General features: G+C 40.4%; 1 protein-coding gene across 1 annotated transcript; it reads right to left on the bottom strand.

The window, feature by feature from the left end:
* Positions 1–311: 311 nt before the first annotated feature.
* On the bottom strand, positions 312–15,969 carry LOC124278412 (sodium-dependent glucose transporter 1-like). The gene is made up of 4 exons (XM_046714127.1): positions 15,800–15,969; positions 5,704–5,781; positions 2,384–2,669; positions 312–1,963 (listed from the first exon to the last, which is right to left on the bottom strand). Exons 2-4 carry the CDS (start codon positions 5,758–5,760, stop codon positions 855–857), a joined length of 1,452 nt encoding a protein of 483 aa, XP_046570083.1. The 5' UTR covers positions 5,761–5,781; positions 15,800–15,969; the 3' UTR covers positions 312–854.
* Between the last annotated feature and the right edge of the window lie 640 nt (positions 15,970–16,609).

Here is a 16,609-nt window from a genome sequence, read left to right as displayed (position 1 = left end):
ATTGCAATGTGAATGAACATGGCAAGATTTTGTAATATATTTTGATTTTTACTGCTTATAAGGGTAGAGAATTTTATGATGCTTGGATGGATACAGTAATATCTTTTAATGTATTTACAACGTATTGAATTATATGATGGGCAGATGAGGAGAAAGTGATATTCATCTTCAATTTCATTTAAACGACAAAGTGATCGCCTAAATTTCTTAATATTAACACATGATAACTATACTTCATTGAATAGATCTTTTTTAAATTTTGAATAGTAAAAACATTTACTTGACAAAGATATTTTCTCACACCATGTTTGAAGATATATGTCTTTAAGTCTTATGGTTAACGACTGAATGAATGACGTATGTGATTCTACATATTGTGCATTCCAAACGTTTCCGAAACCAATAGAGAATAAGAAGTTCTTAACATGAGATGTCCAATTTCTTTGTCCATTTTCTCATACAATAACATCATATTATAACATTTCTTCGGTAACCGATATGAAGAGATTATAGTCATCTGACCTGCAACGTCTGTCTCAACCCTTTAATTAACTTTAATTTAATTAACTATGGTTTCAAACTGACATAAGCAACGGTCTAAACCCTCGTTTGGTACACGAGCAGCTTCGTGAGAAGACACGACATTTAGCCAGTTTAGCGAGCAGTAAAAGACATGCTCTGAAATGCTCTGAAATAGTTCTCAGTAAAATAAGAGGGACTCACTTCCTGATAACAAACAATAAATAATGAAACATTATCACAATATAGACATGCTCTGGAATATTAGTCCGTAACAATTTTACATCAAAGGTGAATTGATTTTGTTCATTGCGTGTACTAATTCTTTTACTCAATTAAGAAATATATCTGGTACATACTGTTACTGATAGAAACAAGAAGAGATGTATGATACAAACTCCAGCTATTGAATAAACAAAACTGTTTGGACCAAAACGGTCCATAAGCAGGCCGCTGATCAAGGGCTGAAACTGTACACCTGCATTTGCACCTAAGGACAGCAGAGAAATATTCTTAGATGACAGACTTACGTACTCTCTCGTCCATGTAAATAAGCTGCTAAAGTGGGGACCTGTAGCAAGGCCCAGGAAGATCATGCTGATCCAAAGACAAACTGTGCCATAGTACAACGACAGGAACAACACCACAATGCCTGCTGTCATTCCTACAAAGGCAACTGCAATAATTGGAAACGTCCGTATCCTATCATTGATGAAGTATGGGATAATCCTTCCTATGCTGTAACACAGCCAGAATACAGAGGTCATAGTTGAGGTTGTGTTGAGATTGAGTTTGAGATCACTCTTCGTTCCGAATGTAGCCAGCAGGTTGCTGACACAGCCAGGTATGGCAATAGTCACCACACTAAGGAAACACATCAGGATGATGAACATATTCTGGGCACGGCTTAGTGAGATGTCTGTACTTTTGTCTATGGATGTGTATGGGTTGGTACAGGGATTCTGATTGTCGTTTCCTCGTCTGTGACATATGATAAGTCCAACAGTCACTGGTATGGTAATGCATCCAAAAAATATGAATGGATAGTCAAGATATGTTTTAAAGTTGTCACACGAAGACGAATGGTTAGCTTCCTTCCTAAACAAATTAACACTACCAAGTATTGCACCTGATTGGGATTCTTTGAGAGAATCATTTAAAGTCGTGTTCTTGAAAACGACCTGGTCCCACTTTGTCTTACCAGTCAGCATTGCCAGTGAACTGTCAGGAGATTCCGTTATCTCAAGCCTATAAAGTGTTGCGTTCTTGTCACTGAAGTGTTCATTGTTAGATGTGCCTTGCATCATGGCAGTAAATGTTCCATCACTTAGGAAGGGCTTTTCCAGGAGCGGACTTAATGTTGCCCCGATGGCAACTCCACTCTGAACCAGGTGGATTGTCCCTGCTCTTGTGGGCCAGAGGAGATTTGTCGTATACAGAGACCCTGTTGAGAAAAGTGTAATAATTATGTGTCACTTATGATTCGCATTTTCTTTATCATTTATCATGCATTATGTCATTCAATATGTGCGCTCATTCATTTGCAGAAGACCCGTGAAGATCCGTGTTAGAACATGCCTTCAGTAAGCCATGCTTGTCGTAAGAGGCGACTAACGGGATCAGGTGGTCAGGCTCTCTGACTTGGTTGATACATGTCATCGTATCCAAATTACGTACATCGATGCTCATGATGTTGATCACTGGATTGTCTGGTCCAGACTTGATTATTAAACGATCGCCGCGATGTATCTGGAATATTGCTGAGTGCGGCGTTGAACAACAAACCAACAACATTTGCAGAGACACAGCTGTAGATGGTCGACGTCAACGTCACCATGATCTTGTTAAACATACAAAAACTCACCGACAGCTGAGAGACCAAGGCTCGCGCCATATATGAAGACAACAGGTCCTGCGAGAGCTAGACCTCCAGTATAGGGAAACAGGAACATGGTCACACCACGTATGATTGTGACAATCGCAAGGAAAATAAAAGCCGGAAGTTTGTCCATCACCACACTGGATACGACCACGCCCACTATTGTCCCCACGGCGATGAACAGGAACACGAGGGATGTGGTGTGAAGGTCAACGTTCCACAAGCACTGCAGGTCTGGTAGGACAGGTCCGATACTAGCCAGAGATAAACCCTGCAGAGTAAGTCAGTAAGAGGGTACAATAAGTACACATGGAAAATAAGGAATGTTAAAATATCTTCGGGAAATATACTGTTGACTGTATAGAAATGAAATATACTGTTTAGACAGTGAAAATTCATTGCAAGAAATTTAATTCACCTTGAGAAATATTACCAACCAAAAGTCTGCTGGTAGAGATGGTGTGTTAAATGAGCACCTGAAACATGGGTGTGCTGAACGTTTACCATATCTAACCATAGCTCGAAAGACTCTTGCACAGCAATCTTAGAAAGCCACGTATCTACTCTTAAACTTCAAAAACAAGTTCAAACTGAAAACTAAAGATGCCCTTTTTTATTCGATAGGATGGTTGTTTCAGAACTTAACTATGCTTCTGAAATCTCGGGCTATGAAGAATCTTACTGTGCCGAGAACATTTATTTGAAATTTTGCAAAAGGATCTTATCAGTCAAATCAAGTTCAAATGATGCATTTATCTATGGTGAACTTGGGAGATTTCCTCTATTTGTTGGTCAGATGTGTAGAATGCTGAACCTCTGGTATATGTCCACCAGTAGGTATCCAAAGGCATGCTATTCCATACTTTATGGTCTGGATGGAGCAGGAAGAACATCCTGAGCTTCATCAATCAGATGTTTGCTCTTTTCATATGGTTCTGGCAGTGTGTTGGAAAATCAAGGAGTCGAAGATTATTATCTTTATTGCTAATTCTGTTCAAACAGACAGTAATTGACTGTTGGAAACAAAACTGCTCTGCAAACATAAACGAAAGTATTAGGTTTTCACTACATTCCAAATATAAATCTTCTGTTGAAATGGAATCATATTTCAGTGTGGTACAAATCACGAGATACAGAACTGAGCTTACAAGATTCAGATTCAAAGATGAGCAGGAATCAATAGAGAAAAGAGAGTGTGCAAATTCTGATTGTCTGTACTTAACAGAAGCCAAATTGAGGATGAGATCCACTTTCGTAGTATTTGCTCACAATATCTTGATCTGAGAGCTCAACTATTGAACATTCAGCAATATCTTTCCAAATCAAGAGAAGTTTATATATATATAATGAAATCTGAAAATCAGTCATCATTAGCAGAATTTATTTTCAAGGCCTCAGCTGTGAAGCGGAAGTTAATCAGCACCTGATGGACCGGAGATAACCCAATCCGGCAGGGCTCCAGATAAGGGCCGTATCGGCGTATGTACGTAAAAATTTGCGTAGGAAATAATTAATACAGCGTAGCAGATACGCACAACGGCAATGGTGTACGGTCTTAGAATCATTTACAGACGTATTTATCTGAAAAAAAGTATTGTTTTATTGTTTATTGACCTGTTTACACAAGACTAGCAATGTTGTGGTGCATATATGAAACGAAACACAAGATTACTGATACTCTATTAAATTCCATTCAGTACTCTAAATGTAGCCTTAAGGTTTCCAAGTACTCCTATATTGAAAAAATAAGGACTACGTATCTGGAGCCCTGCAATCCCACTCCACATTGTTCACTGTTCATCATTGTTTGATGATCTGTCACTTTATATGTAAAAATGTATCATGCTGTCTATATTATGGAATCTTGTGTAATATGTATCACATATTCTGTACAGTTTTTTCGACCAATATTGTATATTGTTTGTACCCCGGGCCTAATTATAAAGTCCCTAATACTGAATAAAAGAATTGAATTGAATAGAAATATACCTTATACTATCCACAGTGGTTGTGACGGATATTGCATAAGGATGTATCTTTGTTTCTTGTTTAACGCCACACTCAGCAATATTCCAGCGATATGGCAGCAGTCTGTAAATAATCAAGTCTGGACCAGACAATCCGGTTATCAACAGCATGAGTAGCCACCTACGAAATTGGGATACGATGACTGGTAGTATCTCTCCTCAGTGGATGACTCGGACATTGTGAGATTTTTATAGTTTTTTGGGTTTTTTGTTGTTGTTGATACTCATATCAACGGTCCTGAACCTGGTGAGTTGTGATCAATGTAAATCCATTATATGTCAGTTTCAAGAGTTTATGCCATCTACGTTCACTGTAGAAAAAAAATGCAGATAGAAATGTAGAATGGGCGTAGTTCGATGAAGTAGGATTAGGTTACCCCCCCATGGTCATCTCTCTATCGCTGCTTTGCAAAGGCTGATCCAGGGGGGGTGCAGGGGTGCGCACTCCCACACCCCACACCCCTTTTGTTCTGAAAGTTTATAAAAGAACCATTAAATCTCTCGTGAAAATGGGTGAAAATAAAGTGTGCACCTCAGCCCCCCCCCTTTTTCAAGAGTGTGCACCACCCCCACCCACCCCCTTTCCCAAAAAGCTGTATGCGTCTTTGCATTTATATATGTGTCTTTAATTTAAGAGTTTTATTCAAATGAAATGTACTTCCTGTTATTGAGTTAGTGGGAATGGTTTTATGCCTCTCTTAGCAATATTCCAGCAATATCACGGCGGGGGACAGCAGAAGTTGGCTTCACACATTGCACAAATGTGGGGAACCGAGCCCGGGTCTTTGGCGTGACGAACGAACGCTTTACCTACAAGGATACCCCACCGCCCCCCTTGTCTTTGAAGTTGGGAGAACTTTTTATGATATTTTTATGGATAAATAAGTTTATTCTTTTTTCACGACGTTCACTCCACCTTGTATTGTGTATACATATAGCGAACATAGGTGGATGGTTGAAGAGCAAGAGCTCTGAAGCGTCCAGACAAACAATCGCAGAAATGGCTATCCATGAATAGTGCCAAGTATTCACTTTTTGTTGATGTTCGATATTCTGAATTGATAACAGCAGCAGGTTGCAATCAATTGCGCTGTTTCCTTGCGCTTCTTGGTGCCAACAGACCTGTGGTTGTGAAAAGCACTGTTAATGGATTCATAATATGAACAGTGGTTTCGACACGCAATGAAATTACGTATACTATATATTTACAGTGGGTACTGCATTTCGACGCAAGCTCGGAACAGCGGACACACAGAACAGTGTTAAACACGTACTTACCACTCCGAGTGTGAAGGAGAACAGGACCAACATTTCTAAATATTTCCTGTCTTCCATTTTATTCCTGTACTCTTGTTTCTGAAAAAAAATAAAATAAAATATCTAGTGACAACTTTAAGCTGGAACATGTTTGAGTCTAAAGATCGGAAGTATCGATGCCCCAACAAAATGACCTATGTTAATCAATGGTCGGTGTAATGTTCACATTATGTGATGCAATTTCCATGTAGGTGGTTAGATATTTAGATTGTGTCCATTTAACGCAAATACCAGACAACAAATACACAGAGAAATAGGTTTTTTAATCCGCGAATTGACAACTTCTATATCATGCCAAGTCCATATAAGGCATAAACAAGATAGATAGATCGGACGGAAGTGTGGGAGGGTGAGATAGGAAATACTAGTATACAAACTTCTAAATGGGTTCAGAAAACGTAAAGGCACCCAATGACTAGGTAAGTACAATGAATGCCTAGGTAAGTACTACGAATGCCTACGTAAGGTACAATGAATGCCTAGGTAAGGTACAACAAATGCCTAGGTAAGTACACTGAATGCCAAGGTAAGTACAACAAATGCCTAGGTAAGTACAATGAATGCCTAGGTAAGGTGCAATGAATGCCTAAGTAAGGTACAATGAAAGCCTAGGTAAGTACAATGAATGCCTAGGTAAGGTGCAATGAATGCCTAGGTAAGGTACAATGAATGCGTAGGTAAGTACAATGAATGCCTAGGTAAGGTACAATGAATGCCTAGGTAAGTAAGAGGAATGCCTAGGTAAGGTACAATGAATGCCTAGGTAAGTACAACGGATGCCTAGGTAAGTACAATGAATGCCTAGGTAAGGTACAACAAATGCCTAGGTAAGGTGCAACGAATGCCTAGGTAAGTACAATGAATGCCTAGGTAAGTACAATGAATGCCTAGGTAAGGTACAATGAATGCCTAGGTAAGTACAATGAATGCCTAGGTAAGTACAATGAATGCCTAGGTAAGGTACAATGAATGCCTAGGTAAGTACAATGAATGCCTAGGTAAGGTACAATGAATGCCTAGATAAGTACAATGAATGCCTTGGTAAGTACAACGAATGCCTAGGTAAGTACAACAAATGCCTAGGTTAGTACAATGAATGCCTAGGTAAGTACAATGAATGCCTAGGTAAGGTACACTGAATGCCTAGGTAAGGTACAATGAAAGACTAGGTAAGGACAATGAATGCCTAGGTAAGGTACAATGAATGCCTAGGTAAGGTACAATGAATGCCTTGGTAAGGTACAATGAATGCCTAGGTAAGTACAACGAATGCCTAGGTAAGTACAATGAATGCCTAGGTAAGGTACAATGAATGCCTAGGTAAGGTACAATGAATGCCTAGGTAAGTACAATGAATGCCTAGGTAAGTACAATGAATGCCTAGGTAAGTACAATGAATGCCTAGGTAAGGTACAACAAATGCCTAGGTAAGGTACAATGAATGCCTAGGTAAGTACAATGAATGCCTAGGTAAGTACAATGAATGCCTAGGTAAGTACAATGAATGCCTAGGTAAGTTCAACGAATGCCTAGGTAAGGTATAATGAATGCCTAGGTAAGGTACAATGAATGCCTAGGTAAGTACAATGGCATTAGAGATGGTATTGCGCTTCCTTAAGACTAAAGGGAGATGAATGTTCTGAACAAAAGTAACATATTTACTATTCTAAAAGTTTAGATGGAAAGCAGTCATCTCAAAATAATACTGCCATCGTTGATTGACATCAATATACAAAAGAAAAATAATTCTGCTCTCATCCTTTGACATTTAAGAGAGCCCACCGTACTAGATGCAAACTCAAATATTACCTCCATTTGATGACTTTCAGAGGCATTTGTATTCTATTCTAATGGCCACCGTTGTAAAATGAGCAAACATGTATCTGACATTAATGGAAGGACAAGGTATGATAAGGGTGGATTTTGGCCCACAAACAGAATTGTTTGTTTAGAGACAAGATAGCTTTGCATAAAAAGCTATTTTTAATGATCTGAGGCCATAAGTTCAATGAAGGGGGGCCCAAAATGGGTTTTATCAGTTCCCATGAAAAATAACAAGAAGTCTGAAATATCAGTGTGCCATAATGACTTATATACAACTATCAGTTTATTTACATACAAATAGTATCAGTTTTGCAACAGGTATTCATGATGAAGAAACATGTCAACATCAATCACAAGGTTTTAACTTCAAGGGGCCCAATTAGGATTGCAATACATTGTGGACAGAAATTTAATTACTTGCCAATTGATTACAAAAAAGCTCATTATTCACAATTTTCTTTGCAAATATAAACTGTAGGTCAATTTTACAACATGTACTTATGATAACCAATCATGTCCCACTAAAAGTCACAGGTCTTCACCTCAAAGGGGCCTATTTCAGGTGAAATTACATTCACAGCTTGATTTAACACCATGTGTGTGTTAAAAGCCAGTATTTACAACAGTCTTGCAAATATACAGTAAACATCTCATTCACAACATGTTGTTACAATAACCAATCATGTTGCACTAAAAATCAGGTCTTGACCTCAAAGGGGGCCCATTTCGGGTGAAATTACATTCTTGGCACAGCTTGATTTTGACACCAAGTAAGTGTTAAAAGTCAGTATTCAAAAATCTTCAAAAAGTACTTAGTCACGATTCATATTGCACTTCCTCAATGGGCGTGGGTATGTCTGGCGACGTCGAAATGAACGTTAGTCATGATTCATATTGCACTTCCTCAATGGGTGTGGGTATGTCTGGCGACGTCGAAATGAACGTTAGTCACGATTCATATTGCACTTCGTCAATGGGCGTGGGTGTGTCTGACGACGTCGAAATGAACGTTAGTCATGATTCATATTGCACTTCCTCAATGGGCGTGGGTATGTCTGGCGACGTTGAAATGGACGTTAATCACGATTCATATTGCACTTCCTCTATGGGAGTGGGTGTGTCTGACGACGTCGAAATGAACGTTCGGCACGATTCACATTGCGTGGGTATGTCTTACGACGTCGACATGAAAGTCATGCCTGTCAACCGAAAACCTCTTGACCGATTTGGCAGTGGATCAGATTTATTATATTCTATAGGAACTGGGACAGAAACCGTTTCCGACTTTAAGAACTTTCAGCATGGAAGTTGAGATAATACTCTGGGATTTAAATTGTGGACACACCTATATGTCAGTTTATTCCCACGTACATCATTTCATTACGAAGATAAATATTTTTTACATAAAACATGTTCCCGATGCATGACACTTTTATGTGTGATTACAAATAACATTTATAATCTCCAAAATTGATTTTTAAGCAACACGGTCACTCTTCAGAAATTCGCAGTTGAGTAAAAAATTCAAATCCAACGATTAAATTCTACTCAAACGTTCTCAATAAGACTTGAGGTACATGAACTGTTTAAAATACATTCCAAATATTTATCATATATGGACATCTAGCTTGTCATGTATTAGATATTTTCAACATTCTACTTTCACTGGTGTATAAAATCATATAATTCATAATTTGCCGTGGAGAAGTATTAACGTGACACATTATTGATTATATAAATATGCATACCAATTCGGAATATATATTTTTGTTATAAGAACCATAGTGTAAATAATGTATTATCAAAGTAATGCAACAAAGTTGATTGAAGCTTTAGACGTGTTAATATAGGTTGAACCGTATTAGCTGCCGTGCGTTAAAAATAGTTCAGGAGTGTCTCCATTCTACCTAGACAAATTAGAACTGAATACAGTATTCGCAGATTATTGTAAATTTCGGAATCCGACACATGATCTTGTGATTATAAGCGACATCTATATCATTACGAGTCCATCAGTTCGCTATACATAATTCAATGTATCAAAGTTTTCATCACTTATCAATCAGTATTGTTATACTCCAGTTGAGGAATAACAATTCTGCACGTTCATTCCATAGGAGTATGTATCACCTTTAAATTAGTTCAGTTTTTGTTAATTAAATAATCGTATGTACTGAGCGTTGATATTGCGTATGAATTGCGACCTAAATCATTTTGAATTACAGGAAACGAAATACGAAATGCTGTATGAAATGAAATTATGATTGCTTCATGTGATGTATAATTGTTTCTGACATAATTGTTTTCCAAAGTTTGATGATGTTCAGTTATTTATCAGAATATTTATTACGTAATTAAAAGTAATTGTTAACAGATTGCATTAGCCCTGTTTGTTTTCCGGAACTAACACAACATTTACGTACAGTTTAATATACATTTACGATCATGCCGGGAAAAAAACATACTCTGCAAAACAGGAAACGTGTTTTTGAGAATTATGCTTTATGCATAATATAGATATTCAACATGCATCATATAGACATTCAGCATATTATATTATTGATCAAATGTGGCACAAGCATTATCACCAACCAAGGTTTATCATGGCACAAATGAAGGTATTCTTATTTGTATGGCCACCATGAGAGTCCAGAACTGCCTAGCAACGTCGCCCCATGGAACCAGTCAGGTTACGAACAGAAGCCGGAGGAATGGTGGCCCTCTGCTCCTGCAGTGCTTGTGTTAGAGGTTCTGTGGCTGATGCTGGCGTAATCCTGTAACTGTTCAATGGAGTTCACGTCTTGAGACCTTCAGTGACTGAGTGAGTTTAGTTTTACGCCGCACTCACAATATCCAAGCCATATGTCGGCGGTCTGTAAATAATCGGGTCTGGACCAGACAATCCAGTGATCAACAGTATGAGCATCGTTCTACGCAACTGGGATACGATGACATGTGCCAACCAATTCAGCGAGCCTGACCACCCGATCCCGTTAGTCGCCTCTTACGACAAGCATGGCTTATTGAAAATCAATTCTAACCCGCATCTTCACGTGTATGGAGACCTTGAGGGTCACGGCAGAAGAATTTCTTCGTGCAGCCATGTGCTGTTAAGTTGACTTGGACGAGTTCCAATTAAGTCTGTTCTACCGACATGGGAAATGACGGCCCACACCATTGCATGTCCACTTCCTGTATGCAGTGTCGAGTATAACGTTCCTCGCGACGCCTGTAAACACGCCTTCCGTCTGCATGGAGAAGCAAATAACTACACTCGTGGCTAAACCAAACACGTCTCTATCGCTGTTGTGGCCATGTCCTTAACATGGCTGTCCCAGACAAGGATGCCAATTAGTCAGAATGACACCTTGAAACGTGGTCTCAGGCGGATACCTGTGGACTGTTCTACACTGTCTGGACTGGAATCTTACGGAATCCTAGTTTTGCGTAGTTGTAGGGGTGGCCGTCGCGAGTCTGTCACGTACGTAACGAACCCGTATGAAGCCAATGTCGTACAGTTGAGCTGCTGTCAGTCGTGGAAAGTCTTCAGACAGACAAATAGAAACATATTGTTTTTAGAGCCCAACAATTCATTTTGCAAATAGTTAATTTCATGTTGGTGAGCATGGCCCCCGCGTGGCTTTTGTTTCCTTCATCCTTTTCGTATTTTTCGTCCGTACAGACATCAGAAATTCATATTTAATATTCATGATAGCATCTGGTTTAGACTATAAAGTCGGTACACATAGTCAATATATACCACTATACATACAACGTCAACCCCTAGAGTATGTCCGTCTCGATGCCATGGGTCAAGAAAGACAATAAAGAAGTCAAACGTTTTTTAACAGATCTCTAAAACATCCGTTATGTCATCCGCTCCCATATATACACCTCAGCAAAAGTCATGCACCGCCCACTATATAAAAAGGTGAGGTGGGGTGAGGTGAAATTGGGTTTAACGTCGTGCTTGAGAATATGTCGCTCATATGACGACGTGCATGCGTGTGTATGTGTATGTGCGGCTACTTGTACCAGCCCAGACTTAAGCTGGTTTTATAGTGCTATCCCACTGAGATACCATGCCGCAGTGAAGCATGAATACCCCATTCAGACACATTATACTGACTCCGAGCCCACCAGTCCTTGTCGTATCCATTAATGCCGAGCGCCAGGCAGGCACCAACAAGTACCATACTTTAACGTCTTTTGGTATGACGCGGTCGGGAATCGAACCCGCGACCTTCCGCTCTCCGGGCGGACGCTCTAAACACTACACCACGGAGGCGGTGATATAAAAAGGTTGCGTTACATACAGCTTGCTATGAAAACTATAATTATAAGCAACAATGGATTATTTACCTAGACCTTGAGCATGTTATGGGACATTTGTTGCTAAAAACTGAGCGGCATCATTTAATGACCATAAAACCCATTGATTCAAGTGATGCAAAAGTATTGTCCTTCAGAGGCCCAACATGGCGGCAGCAGAATTCTTCTGCAACAAATATACAGCAGACACATTACAGTTTTACAAAGTGAGTGAGTGAGTATGGTTTTACCCCGTTTTTAGCAATATTCCAGCAATATCACGGCGGGGGACACCGCAAATGGGTTTCACACATGGTGCTCATGTGGGGAATCGAACCCGGGTCTTCGGCGTGACGAGCGAACGCTTTAACCACTAGGCTACCCCACCGCTCCTTTACAAAGTGAAGTCGCTTCAGTATCTTGTGTACCCCTCTCTGGCAGCAATGGTGTCTCTGATACGTCGTCTCATGCTCTCGATGAATATTCCGAATGTCTTCATTGTACCCTGTCTGACACTCCTCCACTCAAGCCTGAGATAATTCTTGCAGATTGTTCATGTGACGATCTCTCAGTTTGATCTTGCGTCCCATAATGTCCCACACATGCTCCAGGGGATTCAGGGGTATCGTTTCTATTGCATTGTCTTGAAGGAACTGGCGAACTGCGCGTGCGCGCTGAGGTCGGGCATTGTCGTCCATGAATAATTGGGGACTGGCGAGAACATGGTTGTCAAAAATGAGGCACCACATGTTGATTCAGGATTTCATTTTGTTACCACTGTCCATTGCTATTCCCATGTATAACAAATCCAGTTTACAGTCCAAAGAACAGCAGCCCTCCACCATGACGATATCTACACCAAAAGGGATTTCCACCTGGATATTTCTCTGGCGTTGAGCTGTTCCTCGTGACCACCATAACCTCGCACCACCATCAGTGACGTGCAGCAAGAACCCACTTTCGTCGGACCAGTGAATACGGCGCCATGACCTCATGTTCCAGTTCTGCCTTGCCATGCACCAGTTTAGACGATCTTTGTGTCTGGGGGTCAATAGTGGTTCGAACAGGACGTCTTGCCCTCAGACCAGTGCGTCTTCGCACAGTGCTCGGAGACTCTCTGGTATGGCCGCCATTAGTTCCGTAACTGAACACTGTGGAGGAACGGATTGCGTCTGGCCATCCTGACAAGAACCTGTCTTCCTTGGCATCTGTTGTTCTCTGTCGCCCTGACCTAGCCGTGTCTTTCACGTCGCCAATGTCACCGTGTTTCGCAAACAGTCTGCTAATGGTTGTACGGCTGATAGTCAGCTGTCTGCCTATAGCCCGACATGACGCATGCCAATGCTTTGCCATCATGTTCCTATGGAGAATTTCGGCCTCATTTTACCTCAGATATCAATCCGAATTTGAATATCGACGTCAATATTACTTTACAGTAAACACCTGTTTATCTCTAATGAAGGTGCCCTCTTCCTCGTGTGCTTCACGTGCAAGTAAAAAGTCTCATGCAACATGCGTTATGCTAATATTACGCAAAAAGCTTGTCTCTACACTGGGGTGAACTATGGGCGACATCACGTCCGAAATCAATGACTTTTTGCAATTAATATTTGGTGGTGCATCACTTTTGCCGTGGTGCATTGTTGGAATATTGCTGAGTGCGGCGTTAAACAACAAACCAACCAACCGACATCAGAGGTTCTCGAATGGCTCAACGTTTCCAGCGTATTCTCCACACGTGCATTGATAATAGACGGAGCAACAGTTTGGCAGTATTATTTTGAAAGAAGTTTACAATGTAAACGTGACATGATGCTGAGATGCCACAACATGCAACGATGTCTCATATCTAAGCAGAATATTGAATTGAAACATGTCCAGGCCTACCAAAGAAAACTTTCCCACTGTGCAGAAAAACGCTGAAAAGTTTACATTAATCGTGGAAATAGCAACATAAACATAATACCACGGTACTGAAACAGTAAAAACGGCAACTTTAAATCGCTAAAACTGGATCCAAAAACGAAGAGCCTGCGCCTTCGATTTTGCGCATGCGCACATGGAAGAGGAAGCTTCAACCGCATGTTGACATTTTCCAGCTTGGACAAAAGTCCAGCTTGGACAAGCTTTTTAAAATATTTCTGTTGTGTTATTTGGCATTTATCATCATCATACTTGTGTGCACACTTGTTTAGTTTTCTTTCCATTCGTATAAAATGATTGACAGCAATTATTTCGACATATTCAATACTTTTTCTACGCGAGGCGATTCACGGCTGCTTGGTTATTTTAAAGAAACTCAGATAGTAACGCGCATGCGCAGTAGAGGTCAAAGTTCGCTGATCTAAAAATGTTGCAGTTTCATAGTCTTTCGTTACCGTTTTTACTGTTTCAGTAGCGAGGTAACATGTTTATTTTGCTATTTCCACGATTAATGTGGACTTTTCTGCGCAGTGGGAAAGTTTTCTTTGGTAGGCCTGATGTCCAGGCGAAAGATCGGAATATTACAGTCAACCTGGACCCCGTTCCACAAAGCGATCGTAGCGCTACGACTGTCGTAAGTCTATGGAAGTTACGATCATCTTTGGGTTACGATCGCTTTGAGGAACGGGGCCCTGAATTGCACGTACATAGCAATATTAACAGCAGATCCCATACATACTCAACAGCATTACCCTTGAATGTGATTATTGACTGGAATGTTACAATTTTCAACATCACTTTTATTTTGTTTAATATACTGTAAAATAAGACATTTTTCTCGCTGCGAATAGTTCCAACATTGCTGATATGGCGTTAAAAGGTGTTCGCTCACTCAGTTGCGGAATCAAACACTCGACCACACTGTCACAACATTCTTCAATAATATTGCATTTACACATAGAATACTAGATACATATGAATATGTTGATGCTGTCATTCTGTAATGCTGATAACATGTACTTGACACTGACGCAGTCAACAACGAAACAACTATGAAACATACCACTTTATGGATGACAACTTCTTGTTTATTGCATAGAGTGACGTTTCGATGTAGATTCTGACACTGTTATCAAGCTAAAAGAGACAACCAAATGATGAGAAGTATATATGCATAGTATGTTTCCACAAACAGTATTACACATGGTATGTTATGACAAACAGAAGATTAACATTAACAAGTAATTGAATAATAGGGTGATAGGTTGCTTTGATAGAGTCTATAGTTTGATTTGTAGTGGTTAGAGCGTCCCCCCGGAGAGCGGAAGGTCGCGAGTTCGATCCCCGTCCGCGTCATACCAAAAGACGTTAAAATATGGTACTTGTTGGTCCCTGTCTGGCGCTCGGCATTAATGGGTACAACAAGGACTGGTCGGCTCGGAGTCAGTATAATGTGTCTGAGTGGGGTATTCATGCTTCCCTGCTATGCGGCGTGGTATCTCAGTGGGCTAGCACTATAAAACCAGCTTCAGTCTGGGCTAGTACAAGCAGCCGCACATACACATACACACGCATGCACGTCGTCATATGAGAGAAATATTCTTAAGCACGACGTTAAACCCAATTTCACCTCACCTATAGTTTGATTAATTCTTCAAGGCCGATCGCTTTACGCAATAAACAATAGGTAGACATCCATAAAGTTTTATGTTTCATTTTGACTTTAGAAATTCTAGAATGCCTATGAAGCAATCAGGTCAACTCATGGCAAAACTGCCACAGATGCCAACCAGGCATCTCAATATCTTGAACAGGTTATGATTCTAAATATATGCAAAGTTTAAACATTGTTCTAAATATATTGAAGACATAATCTGTTTCGGTCTGAAATTACGTTTCATTTGCTGGATAAAAGATGGCATTATGTTTAATATCTGAACCCACATTTTGCAGTACTGGTCCTTTCAAGAGACATCATGTAACAAATGTTATTCCTCACCTCTGTAACGGATCTGGTCAGAGGGTGTTTCCAACGGGTCTGACTGGACTGAGATTGTTAAAGTCTGATCAGGGTACGTCCGCTAAAGAATAGGCGAGGTGGGATGATGTTTACTAGGCAATGGTCCCGAGCATAAGAACTTTTCTGATGACGCGACAATCATAGTAGTGCCCAACCCAGGCAACAGCTGTGAAGTATCAAAGCTGATTTGATCTATATGACTGATCTCAGTACAGCAACATATGGATTCACGCTCTATGATAAGTTCTATATGAGTCCTGAGCAAATTATGTTTTCTTTCAATCAGCCAAATGTTAACATTATTTCCCTGTCACTTCAAGTAACCGTGTGCCATTCCACATGAGACCAGTAGCTGGAGGCGAGGGCGATGGTGAGGTTTCTTGGATTGGTTTGGTGTCTTGGTCGTCAGCTCTGGTTTGGAGCTTGCTGCGGAGGATATCAAGGGCTTCTTGTAGAGGCATATTGATAATATGTCTATGACATTTGAGTTGACTATGGTGTCTGTGAGCTTAGCCTCTATAAGATTGTTATCGAGGGAGGAATTTCTTATGTAGCACTTGCCATCTTTGTCTAGGGGAGCTAAAAGAAACTGGGCGGTCATGTTTCACCTTCATCGACAAGATATACAAGCTATTTCACGGACTGCCGATGGACTCATTTTCTCTTCTACCTATCTCCACTCAATACTGGACGTAGTTCGAACAGTCATCCTTCTCCACAGAACCAGTCCAACTTAACCCCCACACACCCCTAACCCCACCACACACCCCACCCCACACCCCCACACAC

This window comes from Haliotis rubra, unplaced genomic scaffold (assembly GCF_003918875.1).
Source record: "Haliotis rubra isolate DU_JTF1 unplaced genomic scaffold, ASM391887v1 Scf1061, whole genome shotgun sequence".
NCBI lineage: Eukaryota > Metazoa > Mollusca > Gastropoda > Lepetellida > Haliotidae > Haliotis > Haliotis rubra.
Note: the sequence above shows the minus strand (reverse complement) of the source record. Positions and strands in the feature narration are given on the sequence as shown.